Source organism: Garra rufa, chromosome 2 (assembly GCF_049309525.1).
Source record: "Garra rufa chromosome 2, GarRuf1.0, whole genome shotgun sequence".
Classification (NCBI taxonomy): Eukaryota; Metazoa; Chordata; class Actinopteri; order Cypriniformes; family Cyprinidae; genus Garra; species Garra rufa.
The window spans coordinates 11,640,396-11,662,680 of NC_133362.1; the positions used below are offsets into that span (position 1 = coordinate 11,640,396).

At 38.0% G+C, this 22,285-nt stretch overlaps 1 protein-coding gene across 1 annotated transcript; it reads left to right on the forward strand.

The window, feature by feature from the left end:
• Positions 1 to 1,595: 1,595 nt before the first annotated feature.
• LOC141325850 (uncharacterized) lies at positions 1,596 to 22,075 on the forward strand. The gene is made up of 8 exons (XM_073834578.1): positions 1,596 to 1,644; positions 1,745 to 1,843; positions 10,335 to 12,380; positions 12,736 to 12,942; positions 14,359 to 14,424; positions 15,097 to 15,204; positions 18,174 to 18,266; positions 21,696 to 22,075. The coding sequence occupies exons 1-8, from the start codon at positions 1,596 to 1,598 to the stop codon at positions 21,929 to 21,931; spliced, it is 2,904 nt and encodes a 967-aa protein (XP_073690679.1). The 3' UTR covers positions 21,932 to 22,075.
• Positions 22,076 to 22,285: the final 210 nt, after the last annotated feature.

The following is a 22,285-nucleotide window of genomic DNA, read 5'->3' on the forward strand; positions in this document are numbered from 1 at the left end:
TGAAGTTTGGCCTCCTGGGCTTGTCTCTTTTCCTCCTTCTTTTTTGCCATCTCTTTCTTGTGCTTTCTTTTGTTTTCTTCCTTCTCTTTTCCCTCAGTTTCTTTTTCTACCAGCAGGTTGAAATACTTGTCGCTGGTGATGACACGGGCTGGCAAAGGAATGCGACGCCTCACCTTCTCCTTCCTCTCCAGGGCTGGACTCATGAGGACGTTAGCCAGACTCTCAGGTATTACAACTGCTGCCACCAGGTCATTTTTGGGAGCCACCCGGTTACAGGTGGGGCAAGGTGTTTGAGTTGTGCTTAATCTGTCATCAGGTTGAGTGCTGGACGTGAAGGTGAGAGTGGCGTGAGCACTGGATGGTGTGGGTGAATGAGAAATGGATGTTGTGGTGGCAGAGCTGGTTGGTGTGGCAGATGGTGTGGCAGGAGCGCTGGATGGTGTGTCTGACGGAGTGGAGGCAGCGCTGGATGGTGTGGCATCATTTCCATCTGCAGATGGAAGCACTCTTACCACCTAATAAAATAAAACGTATGTAAAACTCAGTAACACACTTGGAAAGAAATGTAAGTAACTTAGAGGATGAATTATCATATTATTAATGTCAAAATACCTGGGTTGTGTCCACAGCAGCCCTGGAGAGAGGAAAGATGCCAGCCTTGCGGAACCCAGCCTTAATGTTTTGGGCTGTGACTGCAGTGGGGTAGACATGTTTGAGGAGAGATGAAAACTGCTTCTTCCCCACAACAATGTCCCCTCGCACCAGACCCATCCTGGAAGCCATAGTGGAGAAAGCAGTCTTCAGTGGGTTGAAGACTGCAATGTCGAGGGGCTGCAGAATATGGGTTGTGTGGGCAGGTAGGCAGAGAATTTCAATTCGGTTTTCCCTGCAGAACATGATTACATCTTTTGAAACATGTGTCTCGTGTTGGTCCATGATTAAAATTAGTGGTCTCTCCTCAGGAGCATATTTAATGAAATGGCTGAGCCATTTTAAGAAGAGCTCCGAGTCCATGTAACCATTATCCTGGACACTGTAGAGGGCGTTGGGGGGCCCATCCAGCCTGTAGGCATTACTCGGAAGGCAGTTGGGGTAAATGATGAAAGGCGGAATGCTGTCCCCAGCTGCATTCACACAGCATTGGACTGTGATGTGCTCCCTGGTGGTCTGCTGCTGCTGATAAACATGCTTCATTCCAGTCTGGCACAGGACCTTTTCCCTGGACCGAGGCTTGTCTCCAAAGCCAGTCTCATCACAGTTGTAGACGAGATGTGGCTTTTCATCTAAACCGTGCATTACGTAAAGGTCCTCAAACAGCCTGAAGAAGGCTTCAATGTCCTCTGGTGTCGCCCCATGGACACTGGCTCTGTCAAGGGAATCTGCTGTCCGTGAGGTTAATTCTGAATGGCGGGCCTTTGAACCTCGACCACCACACATCGCTAGGGCCCTTCTCCAAATTAACCTATAACATAAAATAACCTATCATTGTGTTTGACTTAATGATAAATTAAATAACTGAAAGGTGGCAATAAAATAATGTTTCGTTACAATCCAGTTTTATTATAAATTACCTCTGTATTTGAAAAATACTGGCTATGGCCCTGCCTGTAGCGGCTGTCAAATCTGAGGATGAGTGGAGAGATGGTGTTGTCTCTTAGAAGTGTACACGCATGCATCGGTTAAGCATAACATTATCACCACCACCTGCCTAATATTGTGTTGACACAGATTATCTCTTCATCAGAGCACCTGTTAGTGGGTGGGAAATATTATGCAGTAAGTGAAAATGTCCTCAAAGTTGATGGGTTAAAAGCAGGAAAATTGGGCAAACGTAACGATATGAGTGAGTTTGACTAGGGCCAAATTGTGAAGGCTAAACAACTATCTACTTATCTATCAAGCTCAGGGGGTCGTTCTTCGTACCTCGCTAACTAAGTTAGCTGGATTTGATTGTTGACGATTTGGCATGATCTTGGATTGTTTGGTTCTTCGAAGCTCATCCTGGACTTGCTGTCATAGCAACAGCTGCGCAAGCCTAAACCTGCTCTTCATGTAAACAGGATTTAGGCTGCGCTCCTGGCGGGTTATGATTGGTTGAAATGGCGAGGTCACATCTGATTGGTTAAAGAGCACAACTGACGCGGACTGACTCACGTGGGAAAAGAAAAGTATCTTGCAAGAAAGTATATATATATATATATATTGAATAAACACTGTACTTTTTAAACTTGTTATTCATGAAAGAATCCTGGGGGGAAAAAATCACAGGTTCCAAAAAATATTTGGCAGCACAACTGTTGATATTATCCAACATTGATCATTCTAATAATAAATCAGCATATTAGAATGATCCCTGAAGGATCATGTGACACTTAAGACTGGAGTAACAGCTGATAAAAATTCAGCTTTTCATCACAGGAATAAATTCTATTTTAAAGTATGTTATATATATATATATATATATATATATATATATATATATATATATATATATATATATATATAAAACAACAACATTATTTTATATTGTAAAAACAATTTGCAATATTAATGTTTTTTCTGTATTTTTAATCAAATAAATGCAGTCTTGATGAGCATAAGAGACTTCTTTAAAGACTATTACAAGTCTTACTGACCCCAAACTTTTGAACGGTAGTGTATAAAAAAATAAAAATATAAATAAAATAACATACCAAGAAAAAAACATGTAACATGGGCAGCATTAACACATTTAATGTGTTCACTACTTTTTGCCAGCCCTCTCTCCTTGCTTTTCCAGCCTTTGCAGTGTTCCCTTGCGTTTTAATTAAACTCTGAAACTCCTGAAATCCCTCAATCAAGAGTTCTTGCTCTGCTGCAGAAAAATACTGAGCGCGCTCTTTCGTCATGTTCGCCGACCAATCAAAGAGTTGCCGATCAATGTTTCTACTATCGATACGTAGCCCCTTTTAAGCCACCCAGTGATCTCAAATAACTTCATCCAGCTATACTAATCATCAACAACAGGTGCGTTCGGAGAACCGAAATAGCGAGCTCATAGTTAGCGCGATGATTTGATCTTGGATGTGTCATTTGATCTTGGATGTAGTAAGCGAGGTACGAAGAACGGACCCCTGATCGAAGGTATCAGAATACTTGGTGCATCATAGTCAGGGCTGATTTGGCAGCAAAGGGGGGATATACATACTCAACATAATATTAGGCAGTTCGATCAGTTGTTGAAGGATATCTCACAAGGATATTATCAAAACAGATACAGCTGCAAGACTGGACCATCCCTTGTCCCAGCCTCCTGGTCCAGACACGCTGCAGCTGTAGAATCTGAGGATGAGTGAGAGATGGTGTTTTCTCTCATACAAGCTTAGATAACTGTTAAGAAAATAGAGACCCCCCCCCCCCCCACTAAACTACATTCTCACAAAGATCTCAAGGGGAACAACATAAAGTGGAGGTGCCAAATCAAGGCCAAACACACCTTGTTCTGCTGATGAAGCATTGACTGTAGTCTCTAAATGAAAAATGACAGTAGCTTCCTCAGGTTGCTGGCTACTTTCTGTTGCCTGGTTTGTAATTCCTAGAACAGTACAAACACAAAAATGTACAATATGCTATTAAGGTCAAAATGTGAAAGGTAAGGTAAACCTGCATCCAACATGCCTTAATATTCGGAGAAGCATATCTGCCCTCACTATTTTCAACCATTGCTAAACACCATCTACACATATGTAATAATATAAAAATGAAGTTTTTAAAATATAAATGTTAAATATAGTCTCATCTTCAACCATTAGTTTATAAATTTCATGTATGTTTTTCACGCACGTTTGTGCATTTGTGCTTGATGCCATACAGTAGGTTGAACATACTGTAAGATGTATGGGAATTCAAGAAAAAAAAAACAGACTAAATTATTTTATTTAATTTCATATCTTTAATAAACTTAATAATAGTATCATATGTAGCTTTTTCATGTAGGATACCTATTATAGAAAAATCTTTATGCTCAGCTTTAAATGGTGACTTAATAAAATGACGTCTTTCATTGTTGTATTTCCTGCTGTGAAGTATTACATGTTCAACTGTGTTTTATTGACTACAGTGATTACATTCCCCTGTTGGGTGCTTGCCAATTTTAAACAATGTAGGCCTACTATTCAATCCTGTGTGACCTATTCTCAGACGGGTTAGAATATTCTCTTCATTTCTGTTCCTGCTCTCTCTCTCTTCCAAGCACCAACTTGTTGCTGAATATTGTCTTCCTGTTTCAATACCATCCCAGTCTATCTGCCATTTCCTAATGTGCATATATCCTAATGAACAATTTAGCTTCTGTTCTACTCGTGGAACTTGTAAATATATCTGCTTTAATGACACCTTATGATGTCAAAACACCGGATCAAAATAAAAGTCCTGTTCACACGATTCTGTGTCTACAACCCAAAAAGTGCATAGATATATACAGGGAAACACACATGAATAATAAAACTTATGCCAATTGTGCAATTAAAAATGATAAATGTGGACTGACAAATTCAGATCCTCAATGAAATGGCAATAAATGTCTGCAGGGCCCTTTTTGAATGGAGAAATATCATGACAACAATGTTGAAAAACTGATTTAAACTGAAGTGTAAAAGAAAATTTCATAAATGTATGTTACGATTTTATTACACTTTTGTCTATTAACATTACTCTTATTGCTTTTTACTTGCGTACTTTTTTTAAAAAGTCATCAATTTGTTAAATAAACTAAATTTTAAAAGTTTTTACCTTTATTGTTGATATTTCTATACATCTATTAATTATTCAACAAGACTTTACAGCTTGACACATCAGAAAAGGAACTGTTGATAGAAGATGAGAAGAATCCAAATGAACTGAGTGATCAAGAAGATGCATGTTAGATGAATCTGATCAGGAAGCAAGACCAGTTTAAAAAAACGGTCTGGGACTATTTAAACAGATACTTAAAATATTATAAGAGTGCTTTTCTAAATACAAAAACCCAACCAAAAAACAACAGAAACAGAGACAATTTGAAAAACAGAGATGTCAGCATTCATTCAAAATGCCAGTGTAAGGCAATCTTCGGCTGATCACTCAGAAATTAGCAACTAATAATTATAATCATTATCTTAAATAGTAATAGTAAGTGTCAGCTTAGAAAAGAAAATAGATCTTCAATATACAAAACTAAAAATAAGGCCATAACAAATCATTAACACATTTATTATGCAGCTCAAACTGTTATGGGTAGAATCTTTTTTTTTTCTCTCGAAGATCAGAAAGAGCTTCGTTGCCAAAGTAAGGAATTTGTTTTAGCAACAGTTTCCAGTGCCTACAGACAGTGCAAATATACTACTGCAGGGCAGACATACAGAGAAATGACAGCAATATCTACAATCTATTCTGATATGCACAGATTAATTCCTTGTTTAGTCAAGCCAGGTTAATTCATTTTTGGTCAACTGTACTGTGCCTTAATATGTATATAGATCCTTTTTTTTTTTTTTTTACATTTATGGGTTTCTCTAAAAAATTAAATAGTCATAGTTTTGTAAACTTCTTTAGTGGTAAATGGAAACTGCCACAAATATGTTTTTGTGTCCTTATTTGCTCCAATAGCAAAATAAAAATAAAATCCCTGGCAGTGTTTCAGTGACTGTCCAAAAGAGGAATAAATACAAAAACAAACAAAAAAGTAAGAGATTGATTACAATCGTCAAAAGAGTGTTAGATCAGATTTGCCATCACACCCTCTTTGTAACAGTTACACAGCAGCATTAACTAGTTTTATGTGAATTTAATGGAAAAGTATAAAAACAGAAAATATAGTGTTTAAAATGTACATTAAATGAAAAATAATAGCCTAAATAAATAAACAAAAGTATTCCTAGATTTAAAATGTTAATATCTTTGGAAAAGCATCTTCATATGGGTACGAAATTCGATTTTATATTCAACATTTCTATGATGTATCTGTGATTCTAGACAGCAGTGCACCAATGGGACTTTTATTTTGGTCTGGTGATGTGACGTCATAAAGATGCGCAGCGCTCCTCATCTGTTGTGATTCATCTGAAAAAGGTTTGTAGTTTTGTGTTTTAATATAATGCAAACTGTTAGATCAATTAAAGAGTTTTTTTCAAGCTATGTAAAATAAATGCAGTATTGTTTAATGTAACGTTGCAATGCTTTGTTTAGTGATTTAGATACTTAGTTAAACAAAGCGTTAGCCTTTAGTAACAGAGAAGTGTGTCTCGTTTCGCTCTCTCTATGTCATGAATCAATCGTGTGATGAGAGAAACTGAGAATCCGAATCATTTGAATCAAATCATTTGTGAAATGATTCAGTGATTCGATTCAGCGGCACGCGGACTACAAACGACAACAACAAACACAAACGAGTGAATCACAACCGAGAATGATTTTATGAGACTGTAATATATTAAATATGATAAATAATAAATAAATATCAAATATAGATCAAAATCGTCTACTTGAATATAAACCGGTGTAACCTAATTTGTATTATAAATTTTTTATAGAAGTCTGTTAACTCTGACTGTCTTACTAGTGCACTGACTATTGAACTAGGAGCTGTTTTAGATACAGATAGAGATTTAGTTTGCATTGATTGTTCTTTCTACTAATAATTCTTATATTAAACAGGACAAAGCGTTCAAACACAGAAAAACGTCTGGAGAATCAACAGAGATCCATGTGAAACACTATTATAAAGATGGCGTTTATTAAAGAGGAGATTGAAGACATGAAGATTGAAGAAACATTCATCAAACATGAAGATACTGAGGAACAAACACAGATGGTGTTTATTAAAAAGGAGAGTGAAGACATGAGTGAAGAAGCATTTAGAGTCAAACAGGAAGATACTGAGGAACAAACAGGTTGGTTTTTATTCTCATAGCTGAACTCATTACAGAATTGAATATACAGAAATGTTTTGACATTTGACAGAAGTGTTGAGATTAGGGCTGCAACTAACGATTAATTTGATGATCGATTAGTTCGCCGATTAATCGATTAGTTGGCTTAAAATGTTCAATTATTTATTTATTTTTTAAATCACACTATTCTACATTCTGAATGCTATGAAAACACAGTGCTTAACAATTTACAACAATTCACTTGTCATAATAAAGAGAAAAGACAAATATCTGAAGAAAAACACACTAACAAGCATAAAATACAGTGTTTCTGCAATTTATTCTGCCGTGGCGCCAACAGCAGCGCAAGTCCCTTCAGCAGAGTTCCGGCTTCAAACACACGCAGTAATCTGAAGCTGGCCGCAAAGCCCTAGCTAAAGTAATTACCATGAATGTGACGCAGAAAAAGTAAGGAGATATTTAATTATTTATTAATAAACTAGTATTTTCTGAGTCAGTGTCGCAAAGATGAAGTTGGCGATCCATCTGCTCAGGACGCGCTTTTAAAGCCTAAATGCATCTTTATGGATTAGGCCTATAGCTAATAAAAGAGTTTTGTTTTCGATTTGTATTATTTCGTTTTATAGTAGTGAAGTAATAATTTAAAGTAAATTTATTACTTTTACATTTATGAGCAAAAATGAAGTTTCACATAGCGCTTGCATCTCCATGTCCTGCAAAGCTTTCACTCTCCGCCCAAACGATTGGATATGTGCCTATTTGTACACATTTATTTAGGTTAAACGATTAAACTAATATTGTGATATGCTTTAAGATTTTTTTTTTTATATCTAAGGATTTTAATTTAAATCTTGTTGATTTTAAAAGGCTAAATTGATCTGGCTGCCGCTGGCCGCTTCGTTACTTTAAAAAACAAAAACTTGAATTTCACAAATAAAACGTGTTCCAAATATATTTCTAAATTAACTTTATAAACTTAAGAAAGGAAAATAAATGTAATTACTTTGCTATTAAAAACAGCAGCTGTGCAATGGGGAAGAGAAAGAGAACTCAGCCAGTATCTGATGCGCTGTTGAGGTTGTTAGGAATTATTGCAACGAATGTTTGTTTAATAGCCTATTTAACACTTATTTAGGCTACTTTCTTATTTAAATGTATTATTTCTTTGATTTATTTTAGTGTTTTGTAGGCTGCTTGTTCACCGATGGAATTGCTAAACACGCACGTTTGTTAATAATGTTTGAGCCTCATTTATTTATATATAAAACACCGCGCCACTGGCGGTGGTACAAATCTGCCACAGTCACAGCCTACCCTCCATAAATACGCGCACTATATGTTGTATTTAAATCTAAATTTAACATTCAACTTTCAGCACAATGAATGTTTTTGCGCTGAGTATTAATTGTCTCCCTCTGTTCTGTGTTCCTGCTGACGCTCATTCAGTAGCTAAAGATTTAAACTTAACACAGACTGCCAGAATGGATTCTAGGCATAAATGGAAATGCTTGTGTGAATTTGTGACATTTACACATAAGGATATGACCGTAAACTGAAAGTTTTCATACTGAGGATGCAAACAGATCTCAAAGCGCCTCACAGGGCAAGCCATTACGCTAAAAGCTTCAAGTTTAAAATAAGGAATTCTCATGTTTTGGGCAGATTGGATCACGTAACTCTCCTGCAGCATCTCAGTCTGTTTCCTCCACTATTCTCTAGATGCATTGTTTCTGTAGAAATGCGTCATTTAGTGCCGTAATCTGACGTGATCCTCTGAAGTGCACGTGCACTGTGGGCGGACCCGACTAATCGATAATGAGAATCGTTGTCGACAAATTTCATTATCGATAATAATCGATTTTATCGATTAGTTGTTGCAGCTCTAGAAGAAATACATTCATACAGGTTTGAAACAACTTGAGGGTGAGTAAAGGATGACAGAATTTTCATTTTAAAGTGAAGTATCTCTTTAAGGAACAGGCTTCGTAGGAGGAGACAGAGCAGTCATGTTAAAGGGTTAGTTCACCCAAAAATGAAAATTCTGTCAGTAATTACTCACCCTCATGTTGTTCCAACGATGTAAGTCTTTCGTTCATCTTCGGAACACAAATTAAGATATTTTTGATGAAATCTGACGGTTGTCTAACTCCTCCATAGGCTTTCAGAGGGACCGAAACTCGTCGGCCCAGAAAAGTTATTAAAAACATTGTTAAAATAGTCCAAGTGACTACAGTGGCTCTACATTACGTTTATCATGTGACGACAATACTTTTTGTGCGGAAAAACAACAAAAATAACGACTTTATCCAACTATTAGTGTTCTTCAATGTGGACCTCTGACGAGAGTTCACGGGAGCGCCACGACGCATGCGCGAGAACTGAGATTACGGCCGTGCGTTAAAGGATTTTAAATGGAAGTTTTAAATCCTTTAACGCACGGCAAGCCGTTGATTATCCCGCTTATTCCATGGTTATAGACAAATTAAAACTAGGATTGATATTTGCAGCGCAAAATTTGACTGAATGGATAAAAAAAGACGGTTATTTTCGTCAGTTATGACACGCAGCTCTAGCATTCTGGCCGCTTCAAATCAGACTCAGAGATTAAATAGTCCGGTACACCCTGCACTCATGCTACAAACCTTCCTTCGAAGCCATGCGGTCATAAAGGAACTGAAAAGGACTTTCTGAACTGAACACATGCGGAACCAATGCACCACAAAAAGAGCTTGCAAGTATCCGTTCTTTCTACAAACGTAGATAGCTGCGTTTTATGAAAAACGATTTCAGGTTGTTCAGAACCGTTTCATTCCTGTCCAATGCAACTCACTTTCTGTCTCTCTCTCTCACTCTCTCTCTCTCTCTCTTACTCTCTCATGCGTTTTCTGTCTATTTGTGTTTTATGTACGTTTGTCTATGTGCGATCGTTTGTAAGTAGATTTAGTTTAATAAAGAACCATATATTCACACATAATGATTCTCTGTGCTAATTGCTTACATTACAAAAGTCACTTAAACTGTGTCGATCTCATATTGCTACCTTAAGCCCTATTCTGTTCAATTGTTTTAACTCCCTTCTGATTAGTAAAACACGTTGCCGTGACGACGAGCCAACGTAAGAGTAATGGGTATCACTGAAGAATTTGCTGGACAAAGAAACAAGTCGATATCATCATTACTGTTACTGATCAGAAGCTGGAAATTGCGTATATATAATAATGACGATTATTATACACAATTTCCTGTGAGTTAAACTACTTTCCCTGACTGAAATGTATGTTTTAAATAACTCATTTCATCCTATTCATTGGTCAAAAAGACCTGGTGGAGATTCGAAGTGCACATGTGATGAGAGAAACATTGTCTCATACATGTACACACATATTGATCAATTTGAAATACTTTGAGCTAACCAATTCTCTACAGCCAAAAAGGACCACTGCAAAGAGAGTCGTGGTGATGAACCTGGGAGCCCTCCATCAACACCATCAGCATCCAGAGAAGACGAAGTGCTCGGAGAGGAGCTTCTGTCATCCAGTGGGTCTGATGCAGATCCACTGGATGTGGACTACAAACCATCTCCATCGCCATCATCAAGTGAAGATGAGTTGCTTGCACTAGAGTCCCAGTCATCCTGCCACAATACTCCAGAGAAGCACCACAGTCATGCATCATCCAGTGAAACTGACACCAGAGAAGATGAGAACCAGAAGGCCAAAGGTAAAGCAGTTCAAAAAGGTACAAAGTCAAAAGGAAAAGGAGGGAAGTTTAAAGATGACAAAAAGATTACTGTTAAAAGAAGCATAACAAAGGATGGTGCCAGAGTCTGGGACAAAGTCCATTACTGTGTATTCTGTGAAAAGGCTCAATTGAAGATAGCTAGACATCTAGAAAGAAAACATAGTATGGAACACGATGTCGCCTATGCTTTTAGTTTCCCAGTTGGTTCAAAACAAAGGAAGATTCTGATAGAAGGCCTTCGTAATAAGGGTGACTGGCAACACAATCGCATGGTCTTCGAGGAAGGAAATGGTGAGATTGTAGTATGGAAACGGCCCTCTGAGAAGGCAGACATAGAGAGCTACCTACCATGTCAACACTGTTATGCAATGTTCAAGAGGACTGAACTCTGGAGACATGAGAAGTCATGTAGAGAACGGAAAGAGGAAAGGCAGAAAGGCAAAAGAGTACAAAAATCTTCCTCGCATCTACTTCCACTCAAATCAGGCCAAGGAGTACAAAAGATCATCCACTCTATGCAACAAGATCATGTAACCTCTCACATCAGAAGTGATGAGATGATTTGTGCGTATGGAGATGCATTATTTGCAAAAAAGGGCCGTGAAGAATCTCAGCACAGATACATATCACAAAAGCTGAGAGAACTAGGACGGTTTATGTTGGCTGCCAAGGAGATTGATAAGCGTGTCAAAACTCTTAAAGACATTTGTGATCCAGCAAATTTTAAACTGGCAATTGAAGCAGCCAGACACGTGTCAAACTATGATGCAAACAAGAATGAATATGGAAAGCCATCTACAGCTGTTAAAATTGGGTTTTCACTCAAAGGGGCCACTGAAGCCTGGATAGGCCACTGCTTGATGGACTCTGATGTCAAAACTGAGAAGGCGGCAAAAAAGTTCAAGGAGTTGCTGGAGAGCTCATGGTCCATTCATGTGTCGACTAATGCTCATAGCTCATTGGAGCAACGGCGGTGGGGCAAAGAAGACACTGTACCTCTGACAGAGGATGTTATCACTCTCCAGAACTACCTGAGGAAAGTTGAGGATGAGGCGAAGGCAGAGTTAACAGAGCGCGTGAGTACTACAGCATACAGGAAGTTAAGTGAGAGCCTTCTTGCACAAATAATTGTGTTCAATAAGAAGCGTGAAGGAGAAGCATCACGTTTAACCCTTGAGACATATCTAAAAGCAGACACCGGTCCTGTTAATAAGGACATTTATGAGACTTTATCGCCTGTGGAAAAACAAATGAGCCACAGACTGACACGTTTGGTGACACGCGGAAAGAGCGGCAGAAAGGTGCCCATCCTTCTTCTTGAGCGCACAAAAGCTTCGCTTGACTTCCTGGTTGAAAAACGGAGGGAAGTTGGCATACTTGAGGAGAACCCCTTTCTGTTTGCCAGGCTTAGCACAACAACCAATCTCCGTGGGTGTGACTGCCTCAGAAGATATGCAGAAGAGAGCAAGGCCAAAAACCCAGAACTGCTGAAATCAACAAAGTTGAGGAAACACGTTGCTACCTTATGTCAGCTTCTCGACCTCAGCAATCAGGAACTTGAGCAAGTTGCTCGTTTTATGGGACATGATATCCGAGTCCACTGCGAGTATTATCGACAGACAGATAAAACATTCCAAGTGGCCAAGATTGGCAAACTTCTGTTTGCGATGGAGCATGGAGCAGAGTCACTGAAAGGGAAGAGTCTGCAAACACTGGACTCCGTTATCAGTGGTAATTAAATTAAATTATTTTTATTTTGTTTTTTATTTAACAGGGACAATACACTAGGCATTGTTACACATAGACAACCGAAAAAAATAAGCCTGATGCGTGACGTTTACAATGTATTACGATTGGTTGATTTTTGTGTATGGTCAACCTAAATGTGACAAAAAGGGGTTTAACCCTTTTGGTATTTTTTGAGAGAAAAATACATTTTGAGAAAACAGAATTTAAATTCATAATGTTTCATATAAATCTATGGATGCTAACCGACCAAAAAAGCTTTTCTATACATGTATTTGCATTTCAGAAAAACTTATGTTGTGAATGATCGTCTGTATGTTTCTAATGTATGCTTCATCAGTGTCCACCACAAGCTCATCAGCTCAAAGGAAAAAGAAGAAGACTGTCACAACACAAAGACAAGATGATGATGATGATGATGATGACTCCGCAGGATGGTCACTTGGGAAGAGACAATGTCAAACTGCAAGAACAAGACATGCAGATGATGGTAATGCTGATGAGGATGATGGGAGTGATAACATCAGTCAAGGCATTGAAGACACAGGTAACACTCTCAGTGTGACTTTAATCTTTCACTGCACCATCAGGGCCGGCCCGCGAAATAGGCAAATGCTGGGGGCGCCAAAATGAGTGAACAAGTGATATTTTTATTTTTTACTAATACTATTTTAAACCATAAATTCGAAATACTACCAAATAAAGCAAAAAGAAAAACAACTCCACAAAAACTTTAAGTCATCCGACTCCGGTCCGGCGCATCAATCTTCCCCGACCCCCGCCCAGCGAGTGCTTGAAGTGCGTCAGAAACAGAGCGCGCGCGATCAGTTGTTGGTAATTTGCTGTGTAGCGTCGCCTCTCGCCGCATCCAGTGTACCGGTAGACAGCACTGCCTTTGTTTGAGGGCGCATTACACAAGCACCCCTGTAGAAACGGGCCTGGCAGCTCATGCCGCGTCTTGACATGGTGAAAGTTTCCTGATTGATGGCCGAATTTACATGACGCATTATAAATTAGTTATATAGTCTGCAATAGATACAGTGTTGAAAAGAAGAGAAGAGGATAAAAGGGTAAAGAGGATAAAAGACTGAAGTAAAGTGGTGGAATGAATGAACAGTTTATCAAATTGCATAGTAGTAAGATACTATAATTTAATGGCAGTTAATTTACCTTAAACTTTATGCTAGCAGTTATTCTGAGTTTTCCAGAGGCCGCAGACAGTGTTTTTTTTTTTGTAACAATCATGTCAGTTTTTTTTTTTAACTCATTTAGGCCTACTATCACTTTAATTAAAGTTTTACTCTTTGTGCAGTTTTGGGGGGGATATATGGCTTTTTTTTTTCCAAAATTAGTAATGATATTTATATACAGGTTTATTAAAATAGCAGTGTTTTATGTAAAATTCACATTAAAGAATACATTTCTCAGTTTCATTCATGGTGAAAACATGAAACATGCCATAGTTTAGTGGAAGATTGCTACCATCAACTGGAAAACAAACACTTTTGCTTGTGCTCAATGAATAGTTTGTGCATGAATGACATTTGGACGATGACATCACTGTTTTATCCAGAGTGCTATATATAAATGAACTAAATTAATAACTTATTTGCAACAAAATTAAACCATCACTGAACTTACTTAAGCTGGACTATGACGCAATTTTCTTCTAGATTTGCTGTACAGGAGAAGCAAACCTTTTTGCATTGTTTTCCTGTTATCACTGTAAAGCTGCCTTGAAATAATCTGTATTATAAAAAGCGCTATATAAATAAAGGTGACTTGACTTGAATGCTCTTGTGCAAATCTCTTGAAATCTCCCTGTGCACCATTGTCGTGTTTGTGGGCAATTTCATTCAACTAAAATAGCATCTTGCAGTTATAGAGTTTTGCTGTAGCACTGGTATAGTTTTGAGATGCAGATTCAAGGACTTTGACTCTATCAAAACATGTTCTCTTCTAGATGGACTGGTGCACCAGGAGACAGGTGGAGGACAAATGGAGAGAACTGCAGAAAAACATGATGATGGTAAGTCTGTAACTTTGGCACTAATTAAGTGTTCTTATATCAGTGTTAAGTATTTTTACTTCATGGAGGGGTCCATTTTGTTTGTTTTTTTACATTCCAAAATATCAGTAATCAAATACGAAGGTCTATCCTCAAAGCGTATAAAAGTGTGTCTGAATATCTCCATACATGATAGATTACAAAACAACAGACATAACAAAACATTGTTAAATTTATGGCAAATTATATTTTGCTTTAATGTTTGTGCATTGTACTTTTTAAAAGGGAAATTTCACCCGTTGGAACATTAATCTTTATTGAAAGTGGGTCATATATGTAGTCGAAATGTAACACAAATTTAGAATTTGGTGCCTATTTGACAGAGAAAAGACGTGACTTAAGGGCGCATTTGTATGGAAGACGACAACTCCCACAATGCACAGCTCTGCAAGCCACTCCTATTAATCCAGAACACCGCTCATAGAACATTAACACTTCCCTTCCACCTGAACTGTTTAACTTGGATGATTAGGTCTGGACATGCATATATTATTGTCAATGGAAGTGGAGAATGTAACCAGTCACAGCTTTTGACTGCGTAATCTGAGATGCACCTTTAAGGCTATATTGTCACTGTTTGTAATGTGTAGGTGTCAACATTTTGGTTGAGTTTACTGTTTTCATGCTGCACAGATGGACAGGAGCCACACTCAACTTCAGGAAGCTCATCTGGTGATAAACCAAAGAGGATTACAACATCTAGACTGGATGGTGATGGTGATAGCGGTGACTCTGAGCATGGTAAGTACAAGTACACATCTCATTCTGTGACCTTTCAGTGCTTTTTTATTATTATTATTATCCTCTTAAACATGCAGAGAGGCTACACTTTACTAAATGGTGTAGTTTTGTCTTCACCTCATTACTGCTAATGTTGTTTCTTAACCCCTTGACATCTGAATTTATTTACAATTAAATAAAAAAAATTATTATGTGTGTTTCTGGCTCCAAGCTGATGCTAAATTAAGTTGAGATTGTTAATTTGTCTATAACCATATATAATAGATATAAATTTAGGTATGTTGCAAATTAGCAACAACAGGCATTTAGGGTAATTTTTTTTTTACAAAATGGTAAAATTAATAAAATAAATTTTCCCGCCTCAGGTATATAGGTTTTATTCATGGCACAAAGTTGTTAGAACTTATAAACTTTAATTGACAAATTAATGAATCTTGACAACAGCAAGAAACAAAACACTCTCCTACTCCCTAACAATAGCTATGTTTCCATCACCACATTTTTATCCGAATTATGTGATATCGAATTAAAAATGCCTTATGGAAACAGTAAAATTCAATTGAATTTCTTGAATATCGACTAAAATGAAATACGGTCGGTCTGATCGGATTTGATCTTGATCGATATACGGTTTATGCGATAAACGCTGATGAAAACGTTATTTGCTGAATAAATAATGGATTGCGATTAAGTTTTAGGTCATTTTATGGGTACAACCACCACAAAAGAAAAAGTTTTAGTTAATTTCCGCCCAGTTTGCACCCATTATATACTGTCTGGTTTGCACACATGGCCGGTGTCAACAACGTGGACAAACGAGGAGACGAGATACTTTTTGAATTGAATTTAACAGAAAAATAAAACGGCTATTATAGCAAAAATCTAAGAAATGCCATAATAGTCAAATGTCACTATCAGCTGTCACATAAGCACCTAGAGTCCTGCAATGGGTTGGGTACCCGCATAAAAGTGGCTAAAACAGATGGATTGTGACATGATTACTAAAATTCACAGGCCGGGGATGCGGGCGGATAATGAACTGCGGGCGGGTAGCAGATGAAAAATATGTGCAATATTTGTTTGTCTAAATTGCCATTACACACTCGCAAATATTGTGTTTTGGGCATCCTGAAAATATTCTTTGCCGTTACCCGACCAATCCTGTCAATTTAGGACCGACCCAATCATTTTTTTTTTCCCCTTTTAGTCCGACCGAATGGCCGGTTGTAAACTTACGTTAAGATTATTACTTACGACCGATTATTATTATTATTTTTTTTATTTTTTTTTTTATTATTATTATTTTTTTTTTTTTAAATTCAAACAACTAATACAAATGCAATAAAATAATATTAATTATATTTTAGTAGGCCTAAGTATTGTGTATATATTTGGCGCGCATGCGCGCAGCAGCGCTCGTTAAATATGAAAATTAGCAGCAAAATGGATACATTTGCATGACTTTCGAACATTTACAGATGGAGAATATAACTGTAAAATGTACGTTTTGAACTGAGGGGGAAAAAAACATGTCACAAACGCATAAAACAGCACAAAATATATGCTGTTTGATGGTGGATCGATTTGATCCACGATCAACCTCTAGGGCTGCTTCAGAAACGCGTGCACACGCAATTATCTAGACTAGATAAACCTGGGTCAAATTAGTGAGATTGCGTGAGCTTCAATTACAGTTTATGGAACCACTTTAGCCCCAACTCATTTGTTAGGCTCATTCAAGTCCGGTTTTGGAGTTTAATCCCCGCTTTTCTAAGCGTATTTTATGGAACAGCCCCCAGAACCAGCTAATCAAGGTCTCATTAGGCATACTAGAAACTTTCAAACAGGTGTGTTGGAGCTGGTTGGAGCTAAACTCTGCAGGACAGCGGCCCTCCAGGACCGAGATTGGTGAACCCTGGATTAGAGTTTAATATGTCATAGAGCAGACTATAAACAAAGATGGAGTCCAATATGGCCCCCACAAACCTTGAAAATGTGTTTCAGGATTCTGTAGGCACAGAAAAAATGTAAAATAGTTTTTCTTGGAATGACTGTCTGAATCTATCAGGCTACACCTGTCTATGCACAATTCAGGTGGTGGTCTATTACATGTATAGAGAGTGAATGTCACTGCACAACAGGAGACTCTTTGACTTCACTGCTGTAACTCAGCCTGGGCTTCAGTGTCAGCTGATCTTTACTAATGCTGTACCAAGCTTTACTTTCTGTACAATAATAGACTACTTGTAGTTTTAGTTTAGTGTCCCAAATGCTGTCTAATAGCCCCATATCAGTTAGTTGGTAGAAAATCGCTCTAAGATCTAGTTAGACTGAGTTGAGGGTGTAAAAGCTAAAGCAGAGCCGAGGGCAGGGGCTCATGTTCTTACCCGGAAGGTGCACAGATCACACGGGACTTCAGTGGCACTGGATGAATGATCGGGTGAGGTGGAGGATAACCAAACCTAGTTGTATCCCATACATCAATTAGACTTTATTTTTTTTATTTTTTTTTTTATTCCCATCTAGGAATTTTTTGTGGACACCCAGATTTTTTTACAGAGAGGGTTTTAGTAAACACTTGGACCAAATGTCATGCTTGTTTCACAAACTGAAGTATTTCTCGACTTATCTATTGCACTAAGAGGGAGAACCTGCGCTAAATGCGCCCATGGAGCTGCAGCCTCTCTGCCCGTAGGTACCAGGGAGGAGACGGCCATGTCAACGCTCACTGCAAGCAGAATAAAACCATTGAAATGCAGAAAATTTACAGCTAATGGCAAATAGTCAAAATTCTGTCTAAAATTGTCAAAACAATGTAAAGTTTAAAAATGAATACATGGCCAAAACAAAGTTTGTTACACCCATAAAAAACCTGTCTTGTCCTGGCTCATTATGCTCTTACGTATTATTGGCCTTGTTAAATTGCATCTACATTATCACTGTTTTAACATGACTGTGTTCTTTAACAGATGAAAAGGATCGAAAAGAGCGTACTAAGAGGCTAAAGCAATCCTCTAAGAAGAACCAGAAGACTGCAGTTATAAGACAATGCTGTGATGTTGGTAAGATGTATTAATTTCTGTTAAATATACAGTACTGTGGAAAAGTCTTAGGCATGTTAAAATCCTAACCAAAAAAAAAAAAAGGTTTTAAGTCTTTATCTTTTATCACATTCATCTAATTTTTCCTAACGATCCGCTAGCTGCCCGCCCCATAAGCATGCCGTCAAAAAACGCGTCTCTTATAGTGTGTCAGTTGGAAATATCAGTTTACATTTCCAAACATTCTTTTTGCCATTAGTTGTAATAATCCAGTGAGATTTGTGTCTGACAGCAGCCGGTCTGATCTGATCACACCATCATCGAGTCCGTCTGTGATTACATGAAGAAACAGAAAAAACTGAGACAAACTAAATCCAGAAGAACTGCGGGAACGTCTCCGAGACGCTTGAAGAAACCTTCCTGCAAAGCTACAGTCTTGTGGAAAGCACTGGCACTTGTGTTAAGATGCTGTAAAATGAGAATGATTTTATTTTTGAAAGCACAAATTGAATTTATTTATGATTTATCTTCTATTAACTAATTCAAATCAATATATGGTGTAACGACCCTTTGCGTTTAAAACGGCTTTTGTCCAGGTACACTTGCGCATAGTTCTTCAGGTAGCTTTGCTGGAAGGTTTCCTCAAGCGTCTCGTTCCCGCAGTTCTTCTGGATTTAGTCTGTTTATGTTCACTTTATGTAAACCTTGTGTGTATTTAACAGTATAAGCACAATAAGACTCGAAAGATAACTTAATCCAGTGTCCAGGCGCTGGTAGACAGGCTTGTGCCTGTGAGCTTCATGTACGCGCTGAGAAACGCACACGTTAGAACAGCGCATCAGTACGCAAATTAAATGTTTAACCAGCAAGGCATTAAAGCACATGCAAATTATGAACTTTTGTGAACTGCAGTCTAGGGTTGTGCCGATAGACGATAGTATCGTGTATCGACGATAGGCAGAGATATCGCCGATGGCAGATGCCTTTGACGATATCAATACGATAATTGGCTCGTTTTCCCATTAATGTATTAAATCATTATTATTATTATTATTAAGCTAGTTTAGTTATTAAATTAATTAGGAACTACAATTATATTTGCCTAGCCTAAATTCATAACGACATCACATAACCACACTTGCGACATCACCGACGCGCGAGTATGAGGACTCCTCAAAGAAAAGGTTTTTAAAACAGACTAAAAAAACTACATCCCACAACGAAATTTAATTGCAAGGTGATCCATTCACAAATTGTCAAGAGTGCTTGTTTTAACAGACGCATCATTCTTATACAGAGCCAAGATGAAGACGCGGCATTGTTGTTCGTCAGTATTTTGTTTCCATAGCACATTAACAAAATATTTAATGACACTAATAACACTAAAAACAATACAATTACAAAATATTAATTATAATAATATCAATAAAATTAAATAGGCCGCCTAGGCCTAATAAAAGTCTTTAGTTCACGAAGCATATCTGTGAAACTCTGCCATCTGTGAAAATCACAAGCAACTTCAAACTTGTTTAACAAGAAATATTCTTCACATTTTTTCTCTGTCAATAATGTAAGTCCACAAGAGAAATATTAAGCCAGTAAATTGATAGTTGCTGTACCGTTATATCCACCATCGTCTCTGAGAGAACGCGCCGTTAATGCAGTGAAAGCTCAGTCCGTTTCTGCTTTCATTTTCAGGGAATGAGCGCGTTTACATGCACCTTATTAACTCGATTATGCTGAATAAACAGACAATGCATGTGGCCATGTAAACACATTAACCCGTTTTCCTTTATCAGAGTCAAGTCATAGGTTTAAGTATAATCGATCGACTTTTAGATTTTTGCCTTAGATTTCTCCCAGCATTTAAAACCCGCGTTATTTGGGCTTATTGAAGTGCGGTGCGCATAAGTGAAGTGCATCCAGACAGAGAGAGCACTGGTAGGAGGACATGTATTGTAGACTCCAACACTTTTTTTTTTTGACCCAAGAAATTAAAACGTGTTCTCATCTCGTGCAGAAGTAGCCTACAGGCAAAATGCTGCATCTTTAACGGCATGAGAGGATAATGTGTGTCCGTAAATTTCCCGCTGACATGATGAAATACTCTGAGTCAGATACAAGAATGATTAGGATCTTTTTTTTACCTCACTATACCGGGAAATAATAGGATTTAGCCCATTAATAAACACTCCACCTTTGCTATCAAAATAGAAAAAAATTCTCATATTTAAAACAAAGTAATAAAACAAGCAAATTGATAAGTAAATAAGCAAGTTAATAATCAAATAAGTAAGCCCCGCCCCCCTCACGATAATATCGTGTATCGCCGATCTCACAGGCTGACGATATGAAAATGGAGCATATCGCCCAAGCCTACTGCAGTCTCCTGTTCCGCTGCGTTAACATTTTATGTGAATATACGTCGCGTTGTTCAGGATGTTGGGACAGAGGCGCCAGAACTGCAACTGATAGAAGGCACGATTCTTTGATATTTCTTAAAAAGCAGATCTTGGAGACATTTTAATCGTCCCTACCATTAGCCTGGCTCAAGATTTGGAGATGGGTTTAGCCAAACACTCAAAACCAAAACAAATAGTGTCCCAACAAATCACCGACAGGGGGAGGGTGTTGTGAGGTTTTGTGCTTGTGCACGGCTGCATGCGAAGTCAGAGCTGAAGAAAAAGCTGGCTCAAAACCTCACAACACCCTCCCCCTGTTGGTGATTTGTTGGGACACTATTTGTTTTGGTTTTGAGTGTTTGGCTAAACCATTCGTTTTTGTGTGCAGATCTCAGAGCCTAGGCTGCCTACAGAGATGTGTTTTTTTGACGGCATGCTTATGGGGCGGGCAGCTAGCGGATCGTTAGGAAAGATTAGATGAATGTGATAAAAATATTTTTGGGCCTGAAATCACTGATACCACCTTTAAGGTGATGATACACAGGGCAACTTTTTGAGCAATTTTGCTGGGCAATGTTGCAGTCAACGGGCAACCAGATGAGACACAGGGCCCACGGCCGATCTAAATTATCCAGATAGAAATGTATTGCCCATTTTCAATGGGAAAGTGCCCAAACAACAATCTCGGCAAGATTGCCCAGCAACATTGCTCAAAAAGTTGCCCTGTGTATCATCACCTTTACTGGTCAATGGCCGGTCGTCCTTCTTGTCCCCAAGAAAAAAATTCCAGCACGTGTACTGTTTATTTCCTATGTCTTGATGTTGTTATGCATGTGGTTTGCCTTAACCTGATTGTAATTTTGCATATCATCTTTTGTAAGGCGCATTAAGTTGCCTTGTGTATGAAATGCGTGGTATAAATAAACATGCCTTGCCTACTAGTATTAGTTAATCAAGGCAGGGTTCAGAAAGTTATACAACTTCAATAAGGTCTCAATTTATTATCAACTCAACTTCTAATAAACACCTTTTGGTTTTTGTTTCATAGATGCTCCAGAAAAGGTAGTGAAGAACCGTGGTAAGAGACCCTGGAATGACCAGGAGAGGACGGCAGTCAAACGACGCCTTGCCAAGTTAATCGCCCTTAAAATGGTTCCAGGAAAGCAGGACTGCCTGATGTGCATTGCCAAAGAATCTCCAGTCTTAAGTGCGCGGACGTGGAAAGACGTCAAGTATTTTGTATACAATGAAATTCTGAAAGTTAAAAGAAAGCTTGCATTGTGAATTAATCGACTTGAGTTTCCTCCCTCTGTTGTGAGTAAGCGGCTGATTATTTCCCGTGTTTTTAAAGGGTGAATTGGCTGTTAGTTTGTTAATTTGTTAGCACTCTACCAACTTGAACAATAACAATAAATGCTGGTTTATGTATCATGTCTGCCATGTTTGTTTAATACCGTGGAACAGGATTTTCTGAAAAAAAAAAGAAAAAAAAATACACTTCTGAATTTGAAACTCAATATATTATAAAAGGTGTGCTCAACCTTAAAGGAGAACTCTGGTCAATTTTAACATTGAGCTCATTTTTTTTGTAAATTTGGAGTGCTGTCAATACAGAGAACAACGACAAAAATCAGTGTT

Bases quoted from the DNA above. Each gene is read 5' to 3' on its own strand.
- LOC141325850 (XM_073834578.1), top strand. From the start codon at position 1,596: ATGGCCCTGCCTGTAGCGGCTGTCAAATCTGAGGATGAGTGGAGAGAT. The intron at 1,844-10,334 runs GTGAGTTTGACT...AATTCTCTACAG, and splicing joins GGGCAAACGTAACGATATGA to CCAAAAAGGACCACTGCAAA. The intron at 18,267-21,695 runs GTAAGATGTATT...TTTGTTTCATAG, and splicing joins AAGACAATGCTGTGATGTTG to ATGCTCCAGAAAAGGTAGTG.